The following is a 27,473-nucleotide window of genomic DNA, read 5'->3' as shown; positions in this document are numbered from 1 at the left end:
TCTGGAAGGTCACCCAGATGTTCAGTCTAATTAGCATATTACCCTTTTATTAGTATAGATTTAGATTGAGTGTGTAATTTTGAGAGCTCTAAGATAGAGTTTGAAAGGAATATGTGAGGTTGTGTAATGATGTGTTGGTATAATAGGGCAGCATCTGGCAACATGAGCAGGATCAGGGTAGACTGGGTGGAGGCCTCTAGGGTTCTTGGGGCTCAGCCAGGCTGGGAAAAGTGTTACCCAGGGTAGTCACCAGGGATAGCTAAGGTTGCATATTAGTGCTGGCCAGTGGGCTGAAGGGACAAGATGAGAAAAGCCTGGAAAGTGAACAGCCAAAAGGGTGCTCAGAGGACACATAAAATCAGAATAAGTACCTAGGAGTAAATGTGCACTTAAGGGAGCTTGGTGTGAAAATTTGGTACAAGACAGGATGTTTCTTTTATGCAGGTTCATGTCTGAATCTTTCACAGTCTCCCCCCTCCCCGCCCCTTCTTCTTTTTTTGTTGTTAATCCTTACCCGAGGATACTTTTCCATTGATTTTTAGAGACAGTGGAAGAGAGGTGGAGAGACAGAGAGAGAGAGAAAAACATCTGTGTGGGAGTGACACATCGATTGGTTGCCTCCTGCACGTGCCCCTGACCGGGGCTAGAGATCTAGCCTGCAACCAAGGTACGTGCCCTTGACGGAATTGAACCCAGGACCTTTCAGTCCAAGGGCCAATGATCTATCCACTGAGCCAAACCGGCCAGGGCTCCCCTATTCTTATCACTGTGGCCCCCACATGGGTAGGATGAGGCAGAACCCCTCCGGGTTTGTGAGATGTGTGCCTTTATCCTGCAGCCTTTCATTCAACCAAATACTGGCACTGACCTTTGCTGGCCTGGAGCTGCGGGGCCACCTGCATGGAGTGTGTTGGCTTTCGTCCGGACGCCTCTGTGCAGTTCCTGGGAGCCTGGCTTTCCGGAGAGAATCCCGATGAACTTGTTGGTACAGGGATGTGAATATGGAGCCAGAGACGCTCTCTGCCTGGGATGGACACATTAGACATTTGAAGTGGGATGTGGAATTTATCCTCTTCTCTGGGTATGAACGTGGAGACTGGAGAGGCGGGGGATGGAAAATCTTCATCCCCAACTCAGTGCCTGACTTCTACCCTGGTGTCCCCAGTTGTGTCATTTGGCTAGAATCTGTCCAGGTAGGGCGTGTTCGCCGTGGTGCTAAGAGATGCCAGGCTGGCCACCACAGATGCCCTCACGGTGGCCTGCTGCAGAGGCCAGGGGCTGCGGGTGTGCAGTGGGGAAACGCAGGCCAGGCTGCAGGGCTGGGAGGAGCGTGAAGTCATCACTGGGCAGGAAGGGTGGTGGGAGGATGAGCAGCAAGCCTTGCAGGGAGAGGGGAGAGGGGAGAAGGAGGAATGAAAATGGGAGGCTGGGAAATTTCACAGGTGCATACTTTTGAAGGTCCTAAGTGCAGACAATAGTGACCATATCTTCTAAACCAAAAAAGAGGGGATGCAATAAAGGGCTTTTTATATTTCCACTGCAAATTTATTTATAGAACATTATAACAAAGTATGAAATTAAATCATATTTAGTTGTGCAATTATCAAACTATTTTTTATGTAACACCCAAACCTAGGAAGTATGTTCGTTGTATATATGATGTCCGTGGCCATTTTTATCCATATGTAATGTTTGCTTCAACACTGGGTTTTTATCAGAGAAGAATAGTAGAGATGGTCCACTGATTATGTAACCTCAGACCCAGCTCAAAATGGTCCTCTCCTGTTTAGCAAGATCCAGAGTTGCTTTTTACTTACCTAATTAATTGATTAATTACTTTTTAAATCCTCACCCGAGGATATTTTTCCATTGATTTTCAGAGAGAATGGAAGAGAGAGGGAAAGACAGAGAGAAACATTGATGTGGTTGCCTCCTGCACGTGCCCTGACCAGGGCCTGGGCGGGGGATGAGCCTGCAATGGAGGTACATACCCTTGACCAAGTGGAACCCAGGACCCTTTGTTCTGCAGGCGGGTGCTCTATCCACTGAGCCACACCACGGAGTTGCTTTTTAGAGAGGATGGACCTAAGCCACTTGTCATGCAGCTGAAGCATGCGCAGAGGAGAGAACTTTGGCCTCCAGCTGCACCCAGAACCAAAGTGTGGTCCCTGTCCCCAACCCACCCCCATCCCTGCCCCAACCACCACCATAGGATGGGAACATAATGGGCACTTGAACACCAATGACTTTTAAGTGCTTTATTATCCCAAAAGGTGAAGGGATTAAGAAGTACAAATTAAGAGTTACGAAATAGTCATGGGATAGAAATACAGCATAAAGAATCTATACTAATAATACAGGAATATGCAAATTGTCCAGGACTCTGTTACAGTAAAGACCAAACAGCAGGCTGCATGGGGCGACAAGGCCGGCAGGGGAGTTAGTGAGGGATGACCAAATGACTGAACAGCAGGCTGCGTGGGATGACCAGGCCAGCAGGGTGGGCAGTTGGGGACAACCAGGCTGGCGGGTGGGGGGCATTGGTGGTGACCAGGCTGATGGGGGGGGGGAAAATTGGGGCGACCAGGCTGGCAGGGGGGGACAGTTGGTGACCAGGTCAGCAGGGGGGGCAAATAGGGGCAATCAGGCTGGCATGGGGGCAGTTAGGGGCGATCAGGCAGGCAGGCAGGTGAGCAGTTAGGAGCCAGCAGTCCCAGATTGTGAGAGGGATATCCCCCAAGGGGTCCTGGATTGGAGAAGGTGCAGGCTGGGCTGAGGGGACCCCCTCCCCCTGTGCACGAATTTCATGCACCGGGCCTCTAGTATAGTTAATAACATTATATTAACTATGTAATAACAATGTGTGGTGCCAAGTGGGGACTGGAAATATTGGGGGGATCACTTTGTAAAGTATATGACTGTCTAACCACTATGCTGTACACTGAAACTAATACAAAATAGCATTGAATGTAAACTGTAATTGAAAAATAAAATTTAAATAAAATAAATGCTTATTGCCGAAACCGGTTTGGCTCAGTGGATAGAGCGTCGGCCTGCGGACTCAAGGGTCCCAGGTTCAATTCCGGTCAAGGGCATGTACCTTGGTTGCTGGGCACATCCCCAGTAGGGTGTGTGCAAGAGGCAGCTGATTGATGTTTCTCTCTCATTGATGTTTCTAACTCTCTATTCCTCTCTGTAAAAAATCAATAAAATATATTTTTAAAAAATAAATTCTTATTGTCCCTAAATGCACACACTATATTTATCATATTCTACTTGTAATTTGACAGACCTTGTAAAATCATATGATTAAAATGTTTAAGGTTTTTATGTTGTTAAATTAATTAAACGAGGAGGCCATTAGACTGAGGTGGCTCTAGTGCTGTGGCGGCCTGTGTAAGCAAACCCAAATTCTAAGCCTGTAAGTGCCTCCAGGGACAGGCAACAAAAGAATTTTCTTTCTTTGCTTCTATACTTTATATATAGTTTTGCCCCTGGTTCCTACAGTGGGTTGGGGGGCACACTCCTTGTTGTGGGGTCGAACCCTGGAATCAAAAATAAGACCACCGGAGGCTGCTGATTGATTAAAAAAAGCAGGCAAGGATTTATTGAACTGGCCAGGATGGCCGCGAGAGCACCACACGCAGGTGGAGTCCACAATCGCGCTGTCCCAGGTGTAGGCAGTCCTTTTAAAGGTCCAAACCACAAAAATTTTCCTTTGTTCTAAATTCTAAAGTCTGGGAACAGCCTGCAGGGGGGTTCCCAGCCCCTGCTGGACATTATTGGAATGTGGCCCTATCTTGGGAAAGCAGGTTTTTACAGAAGCAGACCCAAGCGGAGTCAGTAATCTCTAAAGGTTATCTACAGTTTCTACTCCCGGAGCTACTGAGTCAGTGGGACTCAGTCTCCTGTAGTCCTGGTCCACAGCCACAGGAAAATTACCTCTGTGAGTCTCCAGGTCTCAGTCTGGAAGCTGAGGTGACCACCCTATTGTCCAAGCAAGCAAGTGCATACAGAAGCCAGAATAGCAGGGTTAAAATTCAAACAGCAGTTTTTACCTAAGTATGGTTGCTACCATACTTCATCCTAATCACTCTTGGGCTGACACTGCCCAATTCCAATTGACTTTTGCTCAAATAATCTTAAACATTTAAATAGACTTCAGTTTATCTTTTAACAATTTAAAATATTTTAATTTGTCAAGAGGTTCTTCGATGCAATAACTTCTTTAAGAGATATTTGAGAGTGCCTTACATTTATGAGGGGCAATATATGTTAAAATGCTTTTATCTTCATGGTTTGCGTCTCCTTGGATGCCTACAATCGCATGGACAGTCAGATGGAGGTTGGTGCTCATTTGCAGATGAGGAAAACGAAGTGCTTCAGGCGAAGCCAAAGCGGTGCTGTTGGTGGAAGTCGGGTCTCCCACGGGATCGTGAGGGAAGAATGCCAAGGACCCAGGCACCGGAGATGGTGGTCTCCTGACAAAATGTGTTCAGGAAGTCTGCGTCTGCCCCTGGGTTCCCAATGTCCCGTCTCCCTTCGTCCCACCATGGAAAAGTCCCACTGTGCCTTCAGCAGGGCCAGAATCGGAGCCAGCACCCAGGGTTTCTGCTTCAGAGATCTTTGCAGCCTGCACAGTCTGCCTCGGGCTCCAGGAGGCCACGTGACCCACATGGTCACGTGTTTCCAGGTGGAAGAGAACAGGAACCAATGGGTGGAGTACAGATCAGAGAGAGAGAGAGAGAGAGAGAGAGAGAGGGAGAGAGAGAGAAAAGGAGACCTTGTTCTCCCGGAGTTTCAACTAGGACCTTTTTCAAAATAGTTCAAAATAGCCAATCAACTTCCTAAATTTTCCCAGCCTTGCATTCGGGCCACTTCCTTGCCAAGGAGCTTTCTCCCAGGTTAGACTGACCTGTGGTTAAGTACCTCCCCCTGCATCACTTTGACTTGATTGTGCCTGTGCTTATCTCCCCCTGCCCCCCCCCCCCCCCACAACACACACACACACACACACAATCCTGCAGGGAGGAAGGGAGGGGTGTTAATCCCTTGGAGGGACAATGCTGCGATTCCCTGGGGTGTGAAGCTCTGGCTTCCTGGTGAAGCTAGCAGGCCAGTGTCCCCAGCTGACCATTCTGAACAATTTCTGACTTTCCTTGCTCTCTTCCTTCTCATAACTAGCCAAGGACGGCAAGTGCCAGCAGATAGTGAATGGGGATTGAGAAGTAAGGGGAGAACCAGGGTGCAGAAGGCCTTGGGGTATTGCTGGCAAAGCCTGGGACTTAGACTCAGGGTCTCTGGCGTCTATGAAAATGGTCGGAGATGGTATGATGCTTAGGTATTGATGTGGTTGTAATGAACGCAGTGTTCTCTCCTTTTTTGTACGTTGCCTTTGTAAGGACTTGCTATTTTAAGACTGAATTGCTGTATTAACTTGTTTTGGTGCCAGGGGACAGAGACTTGCCATTATTTGAACATTTTTTTTTTTCCAAAAGAACAGGGTCTCTCCTTGTGTTCTGCTTGGTTTTTTTATAAGTGTTAGTTGTCGATTTTATATTTCCCTGTTACGGATGCCCTTTCCTGTTGGGACTGTGGTAAGATTCAGGGGCCTGGAGAACATTTACTGGAAAGGCTGCAAATGCCCTCAGGGCTTGAGGATAGAGAGAAAATAACTTCTTCCTCCTCTGAAGCTCTATGTGGGCTTCTAAGAGGGGGTGGGAGTGGAGGGGTGGGGGGCGAGCGGGTGGGGGAGAGGCAGTGAAAGAGGAAGGCAGAGGGAAGGAGAAGGTATAAAAGGTTTCACTGGAGTGGCTTTGGTTTGCTCCAAAATAGGAAGCAAAATCGATGGGACCAAAAGAAAAAGCAATCTGCATTCTCTCCTGGTTGCATTTAAAGCTTTATCTGTTTTTCAAAGATGCCTTGAAGGAAGCTGCCATGACCCCCATCTCCCAGCTATTCCCCAGTGTTTATCATCTCAGTTTAGTCTTTGTTATGTCTGCAAAGTTACAGCAAATAGTGAACTGATGGTCCGCAGCTGTGCACCGTGGGTGGCACCCTAAGGAAAATTAGTGGGAGGAAAAGCCTCCAGAGGGGGCTGGAAAAAGCACTTAATATGACTTTCAAAAGAGATGGAAAAGAAAAAAAAAAATTGGGAGAAGCACCGAAGGGAATATCAACTCCTCCAGGTTGGTTGTGAAGTGGATGCCTCTCGGTGGGGGTAAACTGAGGCAGGCAATAACTACTGCCAGGCCCAGGAGGCAAGAAGTCACGGCAGGGGACGCCAGCTACGGACTGGAGGAGAAATCCCTGTTTTTGTGCCCTTGGTTTTGTTTTTAATGTGTCCTCGTCTCCAAGATTCCTGCTCCGTGTGAGGGTTAGCGGGGCAAGGGCTGAGCAAGCAGCACGCCTCTGAGGAACCCCAGCATGACCCAAGTGCTGAGAAGCTGCTCCGTCTGCCTCCTCCCCCCGCCCCCCCTTTTTAAAAAATGTGTTTTTATTGATTTCAGAGAGAAGGGAGAGGGAGAGAGAGAGAAACATTAAGATGAGAGAGAATCATTGATCGGCTGCCTCCTGCAACCCCCGACTGGGGATTGAGCCCACAACCTGGGCATGTGCCCTGACCAGGAATTGAACCGTGAGCTCCTGGTTCATAGGTCGACACTCAACCACTGAGCCACACCGGCCAGGCTCCTTTATTGATTTATTTATTTTGCAACTTGCTCTTCTTCAGCCTCTCCCCTTCTCCTTCTTTCAGTTACACAGGCCCAATACTGTGCGCCCCTTTTAGGAGGCACTGCGGTTCCAGGTTGTGGGTGAGGCGCATGGGCGTTTAGCCTGGAGATGACCTGGGTATTCTCAGGGTTTACCTTCAGATTATAGGCTTAATACTTATTAGAAGTGATGGAGTCTTTTCTGATCAACAGCCATCCTCATCTATCTCTGAAGCCTCAGTGTTTCAGATGTTCCCAGCGGACTAAGGCGACTGGCCGTATCAATCCCTAGTTTGGGCTGTCCACGCCTGGGGTGGCCCGCGGCTCTCCTGTTTCCACTTTTGTGCTGGGCCCTCTCATTCTCACACTGAGCTGATGGACTCGCTCTCTGTTTACTTAGTATCCGCGCAGCAAATCCTTTCTGGGACTTTTCTCGCCACTCCTGGAATGTTTTCATCCTCTGCACTTCGCTCTCTCCCAGGGACACACACCATGACTTGAGGTTTGACTGGCCTGTGGCTGCTTCGCTTGACTCTTTTTAACCAAACCAGGCCCCGCAGTGCAGTGCGTACATGCCTGCCCTCCTGATGCAGGAGGCGCTCGGGGTCTGGGGACCCCAGGCTCTGGGACCCACTGTAGGTTCTGGGCGTCACACAGGAAAGAATTCAAAGACAAGCCAGCATCAAGTTTAAAGTGAAAGTGAGTTTATTAGTGAAGCAGTGAGGCAGAGCTGCAGCCCTTTTAGCTGAATTTGCTTCATTTATTGAGGTTCATTTAATGGGGGGAGAGGGGGCTAGGGTATTCAAGGATGGGAAGGAATATTCAGGATCTTCCCGGGAAAGAGTGGAGACTTCTCTGAGGAACTCTGTGGCCACTTGTGTCCTTATATGGGCTTTCCATCTCGGATTATGGTGGCATGTGGAGTGTCCTTCAGCCAGCTGATGTACAGTGAGCATGTGATCCAGCTAGCGCTTACCGTCAGGTGAAATGAGTTGTCATGTTGGATCCAGCTGGTCCCTGCTGGTTTAAGCTATGAACCTGGTCTGGTGTGAGGTGGCTGTCCTCCTTGGCAGCTCCTGTACATTTCATCGATTGTGGTTGTTCTGCCATGTACCCCATCTCACTCCCGGTGCTCTTCCTTCCCTTATCCCCCCACCCCCATGCGAGGAGATGACCCCTTAAGACAGGTCTCAGGCCTCTCTCATGTCTTGATCACTCAGGCCCCTGAGTGTTCCCATTTTTTTTCCCTTTAAAGAAGCCTCTTTTCTGCCTTATGGGAGCAAAGGGAGCGATGGCAGATAGTCTGTAGGAAAGCCTATGATTTAGGTTGTAAAAGTCTGGGCTTCTGGAATCTATTCGGATACCCATCCACTCAGAAAACAAAATAAAACAAGGACAACACCAATCTGTTAGTACGTCCAGTTTTCCTCATCTACTTCCTCCCTTCTGTAGGAAATGGACCTCTGGGATCCATCTCCAGCATGGTCAGCTTTTGATGGACTTTGCTGAATTCCCCCAGGACAAACAGAATGCAGGGATGAGGGAAGCGGAACAAAGAACTGTGCACGTGGGCCAGCACCCTGGTGGAAACCCCTGAGGCGTCTGCCTCAGCTAGACAGGGGAGGTGGAAACAGCTAAAAAGGCCTCAGGCCATATTTTTTAAATGGCCCAATGGGAGACCGCAAGACCTACGTGGCATATGAGGAAACAGGTGACCCCATAGTACTCAGCCAATGAGGAACCGGAGGAGGGACTAAATTAATAGGCTGTGTTCCCTGCCCCACGTGTACCTGTACAATGGGATGGACACCCGCTCTCGAAAACATATTAAAAGTCTCGTTTTTGCCATACTTCTGTCTCCGAGTCCATTCTTTGAATTCAGATGGGTGAGCATTTCTCACACTTCTCTGGCTTTTAATAAAAGGAATCGAAGTTCATCCAGTTGGGCCTAATTCGAAAGACCAGCATAAGTTACCAGCATCAATTCTCTTCTAGTCACCAGGTTTTCTTTCCCAACTAGCTACTTAACAAGATAATAAGTGATGTGGCATTACCTGTATTTTTATCCTTGGTGCTAGTTAGCTTTTGTTACCTACCCGACCATACTTACCATTCGCAATAAAAAGTACCTGTGCTGCTGACCTTCAACATCTTTCTGTTTTAAATTTTCTTCCCATCTTTTCTCTCCCTCTAAGAATTACCTTTCTCCTCTCATTTTTCTTCATCCAGAACGTTCATAACACAGGCAAGAACAGCATTGTGACATCTAAAGGGAGTTCCTGGGTCATTCTTTAGCACTCTACCCTGACCTCATCTCTGCAGGAATTTATATTGTCTGATTTCATTACTTGTGTATTGCTCCTCCCACTAAAAAGTAAGCTCAGTGAAAGACCGTCCTTTGCCAGGGTTCTTCACTGTTATGTCCCCAGAACCTACAAACATGCCTGTCATATATAAAATGTTTAAAAATCCTATATTATAAAGAGGTAATATGCAAATTGACCCTCACACCCTCACATCACATGATGGCCACCCCCACGTCGTCACAAGATGGCCAGCAGGGGAGGGCAGTTGGGGGGGGCACCAGGCCAGGAGGGGAGGGCAGTTGTGGGTGATTGGGCCAGCAGGGGAGCAGTTAGGTGTCAATCATGCCGGCAGGGGAGCAGTTAGGGGACAATCAGGCAGGCAGGCAGGCAGGCAAGTTGTTAGGAGCCAGCAGTCCCGGATTGTGAGAGGGATGTCCAACTGCTGGTTTAGGCCCAATCCCACAGGGGTTTAGGCCCGATCCCCTGAGGGGTCCCAGATGGGAGATGGTACAGGCTGGGCTGAGGAACACCCTGCCCCACCCCGTGCATGAATTTTATGCACCGGGCTTCTAGTATTAAATGAATGAACATTGAAAAAGAGCCACTGGGAGAGAAGGGGGAGAGAATATTAAGGACCCAGGAGGAGGGGCGGCTAGAGATGGATGAAGTTCTCAGGGATTTGAGAGTGGAAATAGGGAGGAGGTTTATTGCCTAGGGGAGGGGGAATATGGAATCTGGAGAATAAGCAGAGTGATTAGCCATAGATAAGTGGAGGACAGATTTCTTTATGGAAATCAAAAGAAAAGAGGAAATGTTCATTAAGCCAATAGCCTATAGGTTTGCCAAAAGAGAAGCTGTGTAACTCAATGTGTTTCGTTCTAATGTGCTAATTTCCTCTATGAGTGGGGAAGCAGTTATCTATGGAAGTTAGAGTTACCTGGAGAGTGAAGAAGTCTTGTCACTGTGGACAGTGTAAGAAAGACTTGACCAAGGACACATAGCAGAATGGTTTGGGAAGCCTGAAGACTCAATTGGCTTTGCCTACGAGAATCTCACTGCAGAGACCTTCCTTGGGTCTCTTGGCTAAGTTTCCATAACATCTTATTCCTCCTGATTTACCTGCCCCTGTCCTGACTTCTTATAAATAATTGCCTAAGTCTGCTTTCTTTGATGGGCTGTCACCTGTCTGTTTACTGCTGGATCCCCAGCTCTTCCATGCTTGAGCTTTTGTCATGTAAATATGATGGAAGCACAGTGGAGAAAGGGAATTTAATAGATCAGGCAGGCAGTGCTTAGATGTTGAATCATGGAATCTGAGCTGCAGAGAAAGACGGTGAAAAGGAGGCTAGTAAAAGAAAGTTGGCATTTGGGGGAAAGACCAGTGGTAGAAGAATGGACATTTTGGAAATATATGAGAAGAGCTGGAAATATATGAATGTGATTAGAGGATGAAATGTCTCATTTTACTTATAATTTCAGAGGTGAGACTGTGGGAGGAACCATAAAGTTCAAGGTGTAACCATTGGAATGGATGGTAGCAATGATGTAGAAGAGATAGTCATTGGGGATGAAGAAGTAATGGATATATTATGGCTTGAGATGCAGATGTCAAAGCCTCCACTGAGATTTTCTAGTGGATTTTTCACCTGACAGTGAGTACAATAATTAAAGGGCATGCATGTATTTACAAATAATTAACTCATACTTTGCATTCATAAATTAATTCATTTGCTCATTCATTCATTCATTCATTCCCTCTTATTCAGAACCTGCAGAAAGCTGTGTGTACAACAATGACCAAAGCAGACAAGTCTAGGCTCTCATGAAACATACCAACTAGTAGGAGAGGCAGACATTAAACAAATTACATATAATTAGAAATTGTGAAGAGTGCTAAAGGGAAAATTAGATTCAGGAATGGGTGATGACGGGTTTTGCCATTTTCTCAAAGCTGTACTGAGCATACATAATATTTTTTATATTAATATTGGAGGCCCGGTGCACAGATTCTTGCACCGGTGGGGTCCCTCGGCCTGGCGTGTGCCCTCTCGCGGTCCTTGACCCCTCAGGGGATGTCAGAGGCCTGGTGCACAGATTTGGCCCAGTCCCTGCATATATATATGTTATTGCTTTTGTTTCTTCATTATTTGTTTAGAACTTATGTAGAGCCACAGATGAGCAAACTTGCCTTTCACTGGGTGTTGGGTGTTGAGATAGCCCTAACATACAGTTTGAATGTACAGTCAGATTATGGAGAAGTTCTGACAACTGTATGGTCCTTCCATGATGGGCTTAAAATTCAGTTGAGTCAGCTGTGAGATCCAAGGCAGAGGTTCACTAAAGGTTCATTCAGGAGAGGAGCATTCTCCAGAGACCCTGCTTGCATTTCTAGGGAACCTGTGGCTCCTAAACCATCCTGCAGTTATAAATAAGTTTTAAGTAGAAAATGTGTAAGTTATACATCCTAGCAAACTTTATCCATTTTATTTCTTGAATTACCTAAAATAAGTGCACATTTCATCAATTGAAAAAATATTTTATTCTATAGTAGAAAAAATTAAAACATAATTCACAGTAATAGGCTCTGCAATATTTCTAAAATGCCAAAAATCTAGACCAGCAAAGCAATTTGACTTTTAGTTATATATGACACACATCCTAGGTCTACTATATATTTGTAGAAGCACCAAAAGATGTCATAAATACATGGCTACTTTAATAAATCCAGAAATAATCTTTCTGTTGTGTAGGAAAAAAGTTTTATTTTTGATTCCTACTATATTTTAAAAGGGCAGTATTTCTTGGTTTTCTGGTGAGTCTTGGAGAAAACTTTTTAATAGTATAAGTATCTGAGAAATATAGTACTTTCATAATATAGCTTTTTATTCATTTTTACTGAAAGTTACTATTTTGTTCAAATATTTAATTCTATTTTTGTCATTCTTGCTACTATTCACAATTCTACTGAAGTAAATTTCATAATACATTTTTCCCTTTTCTATTCCAAATATTCTATAGTAATATTTATAGCAAAGACTTTTACATATTGAGAAAAAGGATGTTTGCGTTCATTCATTCATTCACTCACTCACTCAAAGAATATGTATTATGTGCCCATTACGTTCCAAATACTATTCTTAGGTTGAGGAAACCAAAGTGAATAAAACAGACAAAAATACATGCTTTCATTTACCTTCCCTTATGGTGTGTGGAGACAGAAAATAAACATAGTAAATAAATAAATTATATTTTTGCATTAAAAGGTAATGAGTACTACAAAGAAAAACATAACAGGGCATCTGGAACTACATAGTTTATTTTAGAACTGTTTCTTTTTGACAGAGACCAAACTATATTAATTGAAAAGTTTCTAGAATTCCTATTATAAAAGCAGTTACAATATAACATTATTAATCAACTTCATTCATACATTTAAGATCATTTATTGATAGGACACTATATTACACACTTTAACATAGAAAATATATTTAATTCCCAATATAACCTCATGAGGTAGGATTTGTTACTACACATAAGAAAAAGCCTGATAAAGAGAGATTCAGTAATAACTCGCCCCAGCGGATGAAGCAAGTGATTAGCACAGCCGGAATTCACATCCAGATTTTGGATTTCCCAATGCTTCTCTAGTCTGACTCTGCCTTGCTTCATGTAACACTCCAACCGGTTTATTACAACACTCTGTCCTCTGCTTTATCGAAGTGGTATAAAGGTTTCGGATTTGGAAGTCCTTCCAATAAGAATGTGTTCAGTTAATAAAACAACTTCCATGTAGTCTAGCAAAATGATGTCTGAGGGACTTTTCTGTTGATCTCTCAGGAAGTGAGAGAGGGAAGTAATTTAGGGATTAGAGTGTCATTAGAATAGAATATCTAGCTTCTCAATTAGATTTTGAGGCTTGCAAGTCTCCAGTCTAGTTGTAGTGGTGCCCAGGTTGAATGTATTTTCCCACTAAATATATATCTTCAAAATTGTCTGAGTAATCAGGAGCTTTTATTTCTGAAAGTGCCGCTCTTGGCGTTTGCTAATCCCGCATTTGCTAGTGCGGTTGACGTACTGTTAGCACAGTTTTCATTTCACATACCCAGTGCGTGCACCTGTTGCCAGACCGGCTAAAACTGTTCTCATTCCTTGGTATTGGGCCACTCTGCTGATACAGTGTGTTATAAATATTGCAAGGACAGGGCGGTTTGTAGGACACGATGATACAACATAATTTGACTGACAAGCTCATTTCCTATTTGGTCCTTGTAGTCAGAGACATGAGTTAAAATATCAGCCTATGTCAAGGTTATTACAAAAATGCCCAGTCATTATATTTTATTTAGAATATGCTCTCTATAAGGTATATTGGTAAGAGTTACCTCTGTGTTGCTTAACCTGATCCTGATTGGGGGGAAAGAGGAATGGCATCTTCCTAAATAATAACTTGAAGTTTGAAAGTACCATCTCTTTCCGTGAAATCACTGCTATATTTGAACCGGCTGTAATAGAGAAACACATCCTGGGATTGCGTAAGAAAATAATACGAGAAGGGAATTCTGGACCCTGCATTTTGCTTGCGTGACGCCGATATATTTGGAAGCATCTGCCTTGGTCTTCCACCTCGATGCACGCTTGCTTATGTTGGCCTCCTCGGTGCTACTGGTTCCCTCTAACTCCTGTGTCCAAAGGTTTGTACTCTATTGAGGTTCAAGTACTCCTTCTTAGACGTTTATCATTGCAAACTAGAACCAGATTTTTTTGGGGAAGCACGTCCAAATTTGCAGTTAAACTCTTGAGTTCAAATAGTTTCGTTTCCAATAAACGTGATATCCTTTAATCAGCCATGTTTTGCCAAAGTACCATGCGCAGAGAGTGTGATTAGGTAGTGTTCTATTCCTTTCCATTATATTCATCACACATCTGTATGGGGCAGGCAGAGCTCAGAATCAGAAACGTTTTTCCTGACTCTCTGATCTTTATGATACGGTATATTGTTATTTTTAAAACACAGATCTAGTACTTCTTCTATGCCAGGCACAGTTCTAAGCACTTTACAAATATTAACTCCTTAATCCTCACAGCACCCTTGGGAGGAAAGTATTGTCCAAGGTCACACACATGGTGCTAGTGGGGCCGGGGTATTCAAACCCAGCAGCCTGGCCCCGGAGTTTCTGCTCTCTTGCACTCCACTGTGCATTGTCTAGTAATTTTCAGATGATTCTCTCTCATCATAGATGTTTCTTTTTCCCTCTCCCTCTCCTTTCCTCTCTGAAACCAATAAAAATATATTTTAAAAACATTATAAAAATGTTGTCATTCTTTCTACTTGTCAATGAGAAAACTCCCTTTTGTTAATGGTATTTCCAAACGTTATTGTGAGAACAGGGAATGTTTATTTGGAGGACAAAAAACTGTTGGAGGGATAACCTAAAACTATGACACTTTGCTAGCTCCCCTCACACAAAGACCCACCAGTCTCATTGAGATGCATTCAAGCTTTGCTGCTTCCTGAGAGAAGCGGTAGCAACATATGTCTCCAAAGGGCTCTGGGATTGCTTCCCAGCTGTGGCACTTCCTGAACAATTCCTTCCAGAACAAAACCCAGCCTCTCCCTGAGTCCGTTTCCTCCACCATGTTTACCCAGAAGACCTGTTCTAAGATAATGCAGCTGGAACGACTTTATAAAAGCACAATGCAGATGACAGGCATTGCTATTCATTTACATTTGCGCTCTGTATTTCTGCACCACGGTATTCCTCTAGGAGCTCTATGTTAATGGCCCCCAAATTTCAACGTTCTGTAATAGTGAGAAGAATTCAGTGCACCTTCAGTTCTTGCATAGGAGGTTGTCTCTGTCCTTGTCAGCCTTTCAGAGACGATGTCTTTCATGTCTAGAGAACAAAACTTAAAAGATAACTTTCCGAATGGTCCTTGATTTGCGTGAATGATGTCCTTCAAGAGAAAGATGCTCTTTCCTCTTGAGTTTTCATGCCTCCTTTCTTTTTTAGCTGGAAGAATCCATGGAGACCCACTTTGGCAGCCACGGCAGAAGGGCCATCCTCTACAGGCCTCCCTCCTCCAGCACAATGGAACTTCGGCTCCACCAGCATCTTCTCGCTCAACTTGGTTACACAGTGGTCATCGCTGAAGAGGGGCCCGGTCCTGACCTTGGGCTGGAGCTGCTAGAAAAAGGTCAGGCTGTGAGAGTGATTACCGAAGGGGCTTGGCGTGGAATGTTAAATAATTCCTGGAATGTGCTCCTCTCTCCCTCTAAAAGAATCCAGAAACACGAATTTTCCTCCCTGGTCAGCTTCCTTGCCTTACAGAAAACGTGGCTCCTTTTCTGCTTCCTCTCAATGTTTCTTTAGCTAGCTGTCTTTTTTCTTGAAATTATTTTGCTTGTATTTTTGCAGCATTTTGGAGTTGCATCGTTCATGTTTAAACGCTGCGTAAAACATGTTTATGTTTATGAGCCTGAGTACATGTTCTGCCCAGCGCCGAACTGCTCATATTTTAAGAAAATTGCCAATTCATCTGACTGCAAGTGGAATGTGCTGGGAATTGTTTCCAGAAGCCAGCTTCAGTGTGATTCATAGATGGTCTGTAACTGTGAAAGAAGTGTGCGTATTTATCACACATGCTATTACTGGTCAACTGCTTTTCTTTCTTTCATTTGCAGTGAAAAATAAAAGACAAGTGTTTAAACAAGTTATTTGAGAAAGAGAGCTGAATAGCTGATAAGGGTCAGAAAGAGCACTAACAATAACAGCTAACGCTTGTTGGACAACTGACCTTGTGACAGATACTATGTTGTATTCTGTGTCCATGACCTCATTTCATCCCCACGGACACTCTCTGTGTGCCCTAAGCTTAAGGCACATTAAATCCTCTCCCTGATTTTCCTGAAGGGGAAACTGAGGTTTCAAGAGACGAAGGGACTCACCCTGCGTCTTACACCTGGGTGGCGGGAAGGGCAGGACTTGAAGCCCTGTGTTCCAGCCCTCACGTCTGTGCGCCTCCTCCTCACCTCTCCGTTGCCCCCGTCTCTCTTCTGGCCCAGTATCCTGCTTGACTCTGTCATTATTAAATCTGCAAGGATGTGGAGTGCTCATTCACAGGAGCAAACCAGATTGTTCTCTTTATAAAAGGAGGAAGAAAAGCGGTTTGAATCGACCGCTGAACTTGGCAGAGGTTTTCTTTGGGAGAGAATATGCAGATCCCGGGGCCATACTAATATTTATTTTTCCTTCAGGTTTCAACAATCATGCCGTCGTCATAGCACTTCTGCAGTTAGGTGTCCGCCCCCCGCCCCCCGGTACTCTTTAAAGTGCTAGGTTTATGCTGGTGAATGGAAGATCACTCTTGACCACGTTCACCTTTTACCACATTGGCTGTAAACTTGTAAGCTACTTAGCTAGCAAAGCTCCCAGGGGTTAGACAAAAAATACACACACACACAAAAACTACTTTGGCCCTGGCCAGTTGCTCAGTGGTTAGAGCACCATCCCGCTGACTGAAGGAGTGTGGCCTTGATTCTCAGGCCAAGGGCATGTACCTTGGTTGCAAGTTCAGTCCCGGGCTGGTAGGGCAGCAGCCGGGAGGCAACAAATTGATGCTTCTCTCTCAATGTTTCTCTCTCCCTTTCTCTCTTCCTCCGCCTCCCCTTCCATTCTCTCTAAAATTCAGTGGAAAAAATATCCTCACTCCTCGGGTGAGGATTAAAAAATATTCTTCCCCCACAAAAAAAAAAAAAAAAATCCATTTGGATGAAAAGAAAGGTATGAAAAGTGTGGAGGGTACGGGCCCTGAGGCCAGGAATGCCATTTGGTCCCTGGCCCGGGGCGGGGAGACGGAAACCTGGAGCACCGGGCTTCTGGAAGCCCGGGAGGAAACAGGGAGGAGAGAGCTCCGGCATAGCAAAGAGGGCTGGCGACAAACTTTACAAACCCCGTCGGGGTTGGTTCTAATGAGAAGGACCAATCTAGAACATCCATAAATGATAGTGTCAGAAACCATTGATCAGAGCAGGTGTAAAGGAAAGCTGTAAAACACATATTCTCCAGGGCGGGTGAGAGGGTGTGGTCCTGGGATGGGGGACGGGGCCTCGCGGAGAAGCCTGTGGAATCCCACTTCAGGCTGCGAGGGCCGGGCAGCGGGGCTGGGTTCTGTGTGGGGAGGACAATGGGGCTGGGTGCTGTTTTGGGGGAATGGGTGCGAGGGGACGTGTGTTCAGCGGGTGCCTGGGGACCTTGATGGCCTTGAAGGCGAGTTGGGGGCAAGAAGTTGGAGAGTGGAGGATACAAGAAATGAAGAGATTTGTCACCATTGAAGAAGGGGCACTGTTGGCTACAGGCAGAATTGACTAAAAGTCTGGAAAAAAGTACTTCCATACGTCTCAGGTGGTCCCACACACCTCAACATAGGTACCCCCAGGTATCCCAAACACATGCCAGACACCCACGCAGGTGCCATAAGACACCCCCAGCATGCTTTCAGGCACCAGGAAATTGTTCAGACACCCACCTAAGTCTGTTAGATCCCCAACACTAACATTCAGAATCTGAAAAACAGGCCAAATAGCCCCAAAGTACCACATACCTTCATTCTGAAGCCATCCGATCACCCTAAACAGACTTTCAGAAACGCAGGAACATATGAGACCCTGCATGGGAACCTCTAGATCCTCCCCTAGAACACAGACCAGACACCCCTCTCCCCAAACAAACAAACAAACAAACAAACAAATAAATAAAATGTTTGTTCTCATCCCACAAAATAGTTTAGCCAGGCATCCTCAAACTATGGCCCACAGGCCACATGCGGGTGTTTTTGCTGTTTTGTTTTTTTACTTCAAAATAAGATATGTGCAGTGTGCATAGGAATTTGTTCATAGTTTTTTTTAAACTATAGTCCGGCCCTCCAACGGTCTGAGGGACAGTGAACTGGCCCCCTGTTTAAAAAGTTTGAGGACCCCTGGTCTACCCCATCAGCGAACCTGGTGATTGTGTGTGACCAGCGCCTGCGTAGCTGGTGAGTGGTGCAGAGCGCGGGCCCTGATCACACAGCACCGTTGTCACAGTTCCTCTTCCTCGGCCTCCTCCATGCTGTGACTGGCTGGGTACGGGCTCAACATGGGTTATTTCAACTTTCATTCCATTCCAATGTTCAGTTTTCTCCAGTTGCACCACAGCGGGAATATGTCTCCTCGCTCCCTTGATGTCCTTGGGTCAGTTTTACAAGAAAAAGGAGGATTACTTTGCAGCTTCCAAATACCCCGAAAGGCAATAGGATCTGGCAGCCCCAGGAGCCGAGGGGCCCAGCGAGCAGCACAAGATAACTAAGTGGCGTCCCCGGGGTATCAGCGTAAATGCTGGCTTGTCTGCTCTTCCCCACATCCCCTCAGCTTTTAACACATCCATCTCCTACTATTCTTTTACTTTGTTTTTTTTTTTTAATATATTTTTTATTGATTTCAGAGTGGAAGGGAGAGATAGAAACATCAATGATGACAGAATCATTGATTGGCTGCCTCCTGCACGCCCCCAACTGGGGGGATCGAGCCTGCAACCCAGGCATGTGCCCCCAGCTGGAATCGAACCCGGGACCCTTTAGCCCGCAGGCCGACACTCTATCCACTGAGCCAAACTGGCTACGGCTATTCTTTTACTTTGTAGAGTAAGATATTGTTCCTGGATAGGCCTCAGGAAAGGGTAGCAATTCCACGCATATGGAAAATTGATTTTCTTTTTTGTTTTTCATTTGATTTTGTCGTTTTCTCTGAGCTCCTATGCATTGAATACCTGAAATAAAAAAGCTCTGTGACTATAAGCTGACATTTCCTCGATTACCTAACATATAAAAAACCCCACTGTGTTATTGCAGCTTATTTGCCATGGCTACAGATTTAACGTACAAATTATGTTTGCAAGGAAGCACTTACTACAAAAAACGTTTTCTATACACTCGAGTCTTGTAAAATTTGTTTTGCTTTAGTTTCACGTAGCCATCTCATGCTTATTCTGCTACATGTGCAGTAACAACAAGTCTGAGGCTATGTTGGTGCTTTGAAACTTAATCTTCTCCTGTGGAGCAGCCCAGAGGAAGTGGAAGCAACTCAGAATGATCTAGAAAGCTACCCACCATCTTTCACTTCACCACTGCAGTGTCTGCTGTTTGCTAACCTGAAATTGGAAATATTACATTAGAAACAAAACTTACTAAGTACCCAGGTGCAGACTTGACTGACTTTTTTCCTTCCTTCCTTCCTTCCTTCCTTCCTTCCTTCCTTCCTTCCTTCCTTCCTTTCTTCTTTCCTTCCTTCCTTCCTTCCTTCCTTCCTTCCTTCCTTCCTTCCTTCCTTCCTTTCTTTCTTTCTTTCTTTCTTTCTTTCTTTCTTTCTTTCTTTCTTTTACCTTGGACTTATTTTATTACTGGCAAGGCTGCATATATTCTTGGGTTTATTACCTGTTTACTTTCTCTATTGGAACAATTCGAAGGAATTCCTACCCCACACTCAGTGGTCATTGGTTCTCTACCTCTGATGAGAAATTCTGTGATGCACTCGGGGAATATAAATGGAGGACTGACCACCTTGTAGGCTAAGATGTAGGGTGCTGAGATAAACAAGTCACTATAGTTACATAGATGGAGAGAGAAAGGTCACCCATTATACCTTAAGTCTTAATGCCACAGAGGGGGGCAGAGGTAGTTTACATTTATACAATGAGGGCTTGATGGTGCCAGCTAATGGGGTGGAATATCTCCAAATCTACTTAAGGTTTTTACTTTGTGTGTGTGTGTGTGTGTGTGTGTGTGTGTGTGTGAATTTATCTTTATTGCTAAGAGAATTACAGATGTCCCCCATTATTCCTCTCCACCTGGTTCCTGGTCCACCCCAGCCTTCACTGTGCCCATGGGTTATGCATATATGCATGTAAGTTCTTCAGTTAATCTCTCCCGTCCCCTCTCCCTCCTTCCCTCTGAGCAGAATTGACACATTTATAAAATACTAGCAGCCCTGCACAGGAATCCGTGCACCAGTAGCTCTCTGCGGGGCCTGGCCGCTCTGTGCCCGCTGCCCAGAGGCTCTCCGTGGCCCAGAGGCCCATCTGTGGCTGAGCGTGGAACACTTGCCTCATGGCCATGGCAATAAAGCAAGCATTCCTCCAGGCCACTCACGCTGCCTGCGCTCAGCAGCCGCCCCCCTGGGACTGGGGGACTCCAGTGGGGCTGAGAGGACTGGGCGCCGCCATCTTGTGGTTATGGGCACCACCATCTTTGTGATGGAGTGATGGTTAATTTGCATATTACCCTTTTATTAGATAGGATATTCTTGTCATAGGAAATTAAATACAAAATGCATTTTCCCTGTTCTATCTATCCATTGCTTTCCTCTCCTCTCCTGATGACCCCAAGTCACTTCTGCTGAACTTTGTGTCATCCTTTGAAGCCCATGTGGCTTCTTTCCAGTTTGGGGCCACTTTTTTTTCCCCCTAAACTTTTAAGGCCAGAAATGCATAAAAATTAGAAAAAAATAAGAGGGGGTCCTAGACCAAGCAGGCAACATGCCACTATTAAATATAATCTGTTCTTGTGGAGTAACATTTGGGCTGTATATTTTATTTAATTGTCCTACTACTTATTTAGTTCATATTCATTGGATAGAAAGGAAGTCTTGGGTTCTAATATGGTTAATTCCATTCTAGTGACATAACAGAAGTTGGTGGCTCTATCCAGAAGGATTGCAGGGTTGTGACTACATGACCTTAAGCAAGTCAAGTGCTCCAAGCCCTAGTTCTCTTATCTGTTAAAGACAAAAATGATATTTACTTCACCGTAGGATGTGCCGAGAATTTAAGCACTTTGTCCACCCCCATCAGAGTTCTGAGACCCAGTAAAACTCAGCCAATATTTTCCTCATTCAATAGTCTGGGAGTGGGGCCCAGGAATGTATATGTTAAAAACTGGAAACGAGTAATCCTGACATGTAGTCCAGTTTGGGGAACACTGTCCTCAGGGACATGGTTCAAGGAGTAACAATCTTTAGAGTTAATTTTGGGAATAAAATGATGCAAAAGTCAGTTTGCTATAATGCCATTGCACTCCTTAAGACTGAACTCTGTGAGTATTTACAAGCATGTCATCTGTAAGCTGATTTTGAGAACAGTAAAAAGACAATTGTCTATAGATTTAGGCCAGCAAAACTTAGAATGTAAAACATACTTTCATGGCCTGTCAATCTCTTGCTTTGGAAAAGTATATCCTATGTCTGCATTTCTAAGAACATATAATTCTCTGAAGGAAAAGATAGAAGCACCAACCAGTTATTCCCTTTCCTGGTATCTAAGTAGCATTTAGAAAACCAGTGCTTTAGTCCATGGAAGAGTGTAGTGGTCTAAGAGAGAATAAGTGCCTTCCAACAAACAGTTCTTAACTTTTTCCATGGCAACATCCAAGTAGTATGGGTCCAAGAGACTGACTCAGTAGATTTTATCATTGGATAGAATTTTTTATGTGCATATGTTAGAACTGGAAATTGAAGGATAGTGCATAGTTAGCACTTTTCTGTCCACTCCTGAATGCATCTTGCACTTTTACTAGTCAATTAAAAGTATTATATAGTTCACCTGAAAAGCCAACGTCAACCTGCTGTCGAAGCTACAGAATCGGAGTCACTCTGATGGTTGGAAATTGCTGTTGTTTTTGTAATGTTGGGGTTGTGTATGGAATGTTTTCTGAAGAAATACAAAAAGTGAAAGGCCATATTGATTTTCTTGCCAGGGGTTGGCAATCGATGGACCAGAGGCCAGATCCAGCCCAACGCCTGTTTTTGTAACGAAGTTCGCTGGAACACAGCCACTCATTTATTTCGTCCTGGCTTTGTGGCGTTTGTTCTGCACCGGCGGGCTTGAGTGGTTGCAGCAGAGACTGCCTGGCTCTCACTGCCTGAACTAGTTATTATTAGACCCTTTACCGAAAAAGTGTGCTGACCCTCGTGTCTCGTCTAATTCTATGTCATTTGACCCCTTACCAAGCTGATGATTAAAGTCTGGGGCTGAGATAGTTTAGTATTTTTAACTTACACCAAACCTCATTTAAAAAGGATTTGATGGTAAAATAAAACATGTAATTACAAAATTACTAAAATGAAAATACAAAAATTGGGCTCAAACTGGATATGGATATGTTAGCTATTATGATTGAGGCTTACTTTTGGCTTTGAGTTTTGGTGTATCTAGAGCAACAGGGAAAGACTATGTTTTACCCTCAGGAAGGGAGCATTGCAGTTCCTTCCGGAAACCTCTCCCATGCCCAGGTCGCATGTCTACAACACCTTTCTCAAAGGGGTTACGAAGTAGACAACCCTATGCTACCTTAACAGGTCAAGGACCAAAGCAGCATTTGCATGCAAATGAATGGATGTCAGATCTTGGCTCTTATAGGTAAGCGTGGAATAGTGAATGCGTATCTATGAAGGGCTAGAATTAAGATGGAGATAAACAGCACTTTTTGATATTTGTATTGACATTACACTTGATATATTGTATTTTAGAGAATGGTATTTTAAATAATGTTGCTTCACGGCTTTCCCCCCTCTAATAAGGGCACTATAATTTACCAAATTATGTTCCTGGGAACACTATTAACAGATAATAGAGCGAGAGAGACAGATCACGACTTAATGTTGTGGAAAACATATTTAAAAAGAAAAAAAAAAAAAGGCTATTTCCTCTCCTGTACATAATGTAATAGATTTCTACTTTCTTGTATTTCCTTTTACTTTCACTTGCACTCTTAAAACATTTCTAACACATCCGTGGACCATTTGAAAGCTAGCCTAACTTTGAAGGTTTATTTAGAATGGCTATTTGCCAAAAGCCGTTTCTGAAGTTTGTATGGAAAAGAAACAGCTACCAAAAAACCAGTCTGAACTTTTGTATGAAAAACCTGTTTCAAATTTTTCTTTTGTTTATTTGTATTCAAAAAGAAGCTATAAGGAAGCTGAGATTTAAATTACCCCTAAGTAAGAAGAGCTTAACCACAATAATTGCTTTATTGGGGAAGTAGCAGACTGCGGTAATTAAAAAGAAAAAGCTTTAGAGTTAGATCGAGCCAGGGTTGGAGTCCCTAGTGTTACTGTTTCATGGTTACATAACCTTGGGCAAGTTCCTTACTCTCTCAAAGCCTGGGTTTTCTCCTCAGCAAATTGGTTGTTTCGGATTGTTCAGTGAGTGGGAACTGTAGTTCTAATATCCATTGAAAATGATACTGTTACTACAGAGAAGAGATTGCTGCTGTTGCTGAATATTTTGGGATAAATGAATACTTCAGGTGTTTTCAAGGCACTTTGTCTCAACTTAGATATTCTTTTTTTAAAAAAATAATTCTTTATTGTTGAAAGCATTACATATGCCCCCTTTTCCCCCCATTGACCCCCTCCAGCCCGCCCCTGCCCCCCGCCCCAGGCTCTCACCGCCCCATTGTCAGTGGCCATGGGCCATGCATATGTGCACACAAGGTTCTTAGATATTCTCATTGAAAGGTCTGGGTTGTAAACACTCCTGAAATTCCAACACACAGTATCCTGGATCATTCATTCTATTTAGGAAAAGACACCCCACTTCCAAAAAATCTTGAGGTCAGGGATCCTGTCTGTTCTGCTTATCACTTAAAAGCATGCCCTCCAAGAGGGGCAGACAATAAATTTGTACCGAATACATGAATCAGTGGAGATCAAATGATGCACTAATGTTTGGGCCCCTTACATAGTGAATGGCCTGAGAGAATCCACATTAAAACTTCATTGATAAAGCTTTAGATTTTATATAACTTTAGAGGAACACTGATAATGCTCAGATCTGCTCTTATAATGAAAATAACGCAACCACCAATGCAGTGGTATATAGATAGGGCTGATGCTTTGTACAGCCAGGATTCTAGACTCGGAGGCTTTTAAATGCTGGGTCCATTTTTCACAGTTCCTCTCTTCTTTTGCTTTTAAGAGTCCCCTATCATTTATCAGTGTTACTCAGCCTGTGGGTTCTGGGGGAGGTGGATGAGTTTATACTTAATTCAGTCACTAGTGCTATGAGCTTTTCACATGGATGTATGTAGCAGAACCTGGAGTGAACAGAGGCCAGGATATGAAGACTTGTGGGTGTTTTGCTTAGAGGTGACAGTGGACTCACTGAAGGTTTAATGGTCCATAAAACAGGGAACACATAGTGTTACCTACAAATGCTCCCTGGTAAAATACATGTGAAAGTACACAGACAGCTTCTGCTGCGTGAGTGCGTGGAAAGTATTAAGGGCCAACCCCCTGTCACGTCATTTAGGTCCCTTTGTGTCCTCTACACTGAGCTCTCTAGTTCTTTTCTTAGCAAAGTGTAAAAATTAACTTTTATGCTCTTCCAGTCCCTCGCTTTGGAAAATATATCATACTAGAGACCCGGTGCACAAATTTGTGCATGGGTGGGGTCCCTCTGGGTGGCCTGCAGGGATTGGCCAAAACTCACAGTCCAACGCCACCTGCAGCTCCTACCTGCTGCTCCCACTCATCCCAGCCCCACTGTGCCTCCCACGGGCTCGCGCCCAATCAGTCCCAATCAGGAGAGGCTCACGCTGCCACAGCAGTGCTCGCCAGCCACGAGCCCTGCATCTGGTGCCCTCCCAAGGGGAGTGTCCTGCAGGATTGGGCTGAAATTGGCTCTCCGACATTCCCCGAGGGGTCCTAGATTGTGAGAGGGTGCAGGCCAGGCTGAGGGACCCCACTGGTGCACGATTGGTCTGAGGAGGGACCATGGGAGGGCTCCAGGGCGTGTCCAGCCCATCTCGCTCAGTCCCAATCGGCCAGACCCCAGCAGCAAACTAACCTACCGGTCAGAGCATCTGCCCCCTGGTGGTCAGTGCACATCATAGCGACTGGTCAACCAGTTGACTGTCTGCCCCCTGGTGGTTGGTGCACATCATAGCAAGTGGTTGAACGGCCTTAGCATATCATTAGCATATTACGCTTTGATTGGTTGTTCGGTTATTCTGCTGTTAGGTCTATTTGCATATTACCCTTTTATTATATAGGATGACGCAGGATTTTTATGACTCTATATAATTCTCTAAAGAAAAAGATAGGGCACCATCAAATTATTGTCTTTCATATCATCCAGATACTATTTAGCAAGCAATTGTTTGAGTTTGTAGAATGAAATAGTGGCCTAAGAGAGAATCAATGTTTTTCAAAAGTTTTAAACTTGCTCCCCGGATAGAATCTAAGTAATATGTAGTTCAAGAGACTCTGACATAATATATGTTATCATTGGTTCAGGATTATTTATGTATCCTTGAAGAGGGCATATTTCTACAGTTGTAGCGGAAATCAGAATGGCAGTGGGCACGAGGAAATCGATTGTTCCAATTGAAAAGAACGTTTCTGGGAGGCCCTGCAAGTAGTCGGACCAATCATTTTGTATTCCCACTTAAAGTTTAATGGGATACTCGAGTGCGAGATTCATTTGTCGTAACTCCAGAAGGTGTAACCAGGATCAATTGAAGGATGAACACTGCATCAATTAGAGTTATCCAGCCATGGAACAGAGCCCATCTCAACAAGTAGGAAGTTTTGTTGGAATAAAAGGAGTTAGGAAGGCTGCTGAGAGAGTGGTTTTATTACTCAGGAGAATGTCAACAAGCACCAAAGCCTTTCTTCAAATTCGCAGTTCTGTGATTTGCTATTGCATTCACATACACAGAAGCAAGGCAAGATTTTCCACCCCCATCCTTCTCAGGATTTCCTTTCTTCAGTCTTTGCTTTTAGTCTTGTGTCCTGTGGGCAGCGGAGAGGCGTGGCTGGCAAAGGAGTGGAGAAACGTGGATCCGAAGGCAAAATTGGCAGCGGTTCATTTTGGCTAGTTGTGCACGTTTATAGCAGATGCTTCTACTGATGCTTTAAAACCCAAACCGTTAGAGCCCAGTGAACTTCTCTGCTCATTCCTGGCCCCCTCCAGCCCCACCCCGGCACCCCGGCTGCTTTCCTGAGTTTAATGTGCTGTGTGACTGTTTACCAGGAAGACAGGAGAGTAAAGGTCACATTTAAAAAGCACAGTGTTTTGTTTTGTTTTTTTTTGCCTTGTCAGTATTTCACCTAGGACGCATCTGACATACGTTTTTTATTATGCGAATAATAGGTTTTGGATGGTATCAGAAGTGCTTCCGTGCCTTTAATTAATCAACCTGGGGGGCGGGGAAGGGGGAGTTGAATCAAATAAACTTATAAGTCTGCATCATTCCCTTTTATTATGTTATGGCACATGGTAATTGTGTGTTCAGGTTTATTGCTGTTTTCCTGAATGCTTATAGAATTACTGGTGTATTTATGACCAAGTAGAATGTGTTCTTTAATTGGCACCCTCGAGCTCAAGGAATGTTTATTTAACCTTAACTCAGTTGAGCTGTTTATATAACAGGGACCTGAGTTCAGTTTACTTTAGCTTTTGAAAAAAACGTTTTTATTTATAAAAGTTGAGTTTCCAGTGACCTCCCGGTTCTGATGTTTCCTCTGCCCACCACTGTGCACGGAGAACAAAAAGCCAGTGTCTCCGTTTTTACTCCAAAGGAACCGAACGGCTTCCTTAAGTGGGTTACTTCTTACAATTGGAAATGGTAACCAGATGTTTACCAAAATCCCTAGCATTTCTCCTTCAAGCCCAGCTTCTTTCTAATTGTTTGATCTTTTTAAAAGTTTCATAGAAACCAGATTGGGAATGTGAATTTTCCAAAGCTGGGAAATGCTTAATATAGCTTTGAAGATACTTTCTCCGTCCTGTTTCTTTAAATGCACTTTCTGCTGCTTTCATTTTTTTTTAAAGGATGCAGCATTGAACTTTTTATAGGTAATATATTTCAGATCATTGTTCTTTTCATATTTCTTTAAAATTAAAAAGACTCTTTAAAAAAAAGAAATTAGAGAGTTTTGTTTGGTTTGCCAAATACTAAAAAAAGTGCTTTGAATGACAGATTTAATTTGCAAAAACGAATAATATTCATATTATATTTAGATGAGGAAAGACTCCAGGAAAGAAAAATGAACTCCTTCATATGGGACCTTTCAACTGACTGTGCGGATTAACTCCAGGGGAGTTTGGGGACTCAGATATTGTATTGTCAGAATTAGCTGCTTGAAATATTTTAGATATCCCCAATTTGGGAGGAGCTTCAGGGCATCTTACCATATTTCAAGACTGCCTCTTAATTTTTGTACCACTTTTACTTTCCACCCTTCATGTTACAACTATTATTGAAACTTCCCGAATCACTTCCTTTTCAGATTTTACTTCCCCCAGTGAAACAGTACTTCCCTAGGAATATTCTCTTCATTCTAAGTTGCTTCTTCCTTAGAGAGTCTCTTCATTCAGTTTGGGAAGCAAAGACCTAAGGAAAAGTGGATATTTTTTCCTTA

At 44.2% G+C, this 27,473-nt stretch overlaps 1 protein-coding gene and 1 long non-coding RNA gene across 3 annotated transcripts in view; one reads left to right on the top strand and one right to left on the bottom strand.

Moving 5' to 3' along the window:
* The window catches only part of CPED1 (cadherin like and PC-esterase domain containing 1), a 299,822-nt gene that overhangs the window by 14,955 nt on the left and 257,394 nt on the right, over positions 1-27,473 (top strand). Inside the window, exon 2 of the mRNA XM_008157594.3 lies at positions 15,031-15,214. Coding sequence (XP_008155816.2) covers positions 15,031-15,214 — 184 coding nt within the window. The remainder of the gene's footprint in view (positions 1-15,030; positions 15,215-27,473) is intronic.
* On the bottom strand, positions 7,455-8,915 carry LOC114228375 (uncharacterized). Of its 2 annotated transcripts, none has more exons than XR_003614521.2 (3): positions 8,843-8,915; positions 8,504-8,661; positions 7,455-7,789 (listed from the first exon to the last, which is right to left on the bottom strand). It is a non-coding gene; the product is annotated as an uncharacterized LOC114228375 (long non-coding RNA). The 2 variants fall into 2 exon arrangements; XR_003614520.2 differs by having other exon boundaries at positions 8,824-8,889.

Source organism: Eptesicus fuscus, chromosome 14, assembly GCF_027574615.1.
Source record: "Eptesicus fuscus isolate TK198812 chromosome 14, DD_ASM_mEF_20220401, whole genome shotgun sequence".
Taxonomy (NCBI): Eukaryota; Metazoa; Chordata; class Mammalia; order Chiroptera; family Vespertilionidae; genus Eptesicus; species Eptesicus fuscus.
This window is presented reverse-complemented; position numbering and strand designations above follow the sequence as displayed.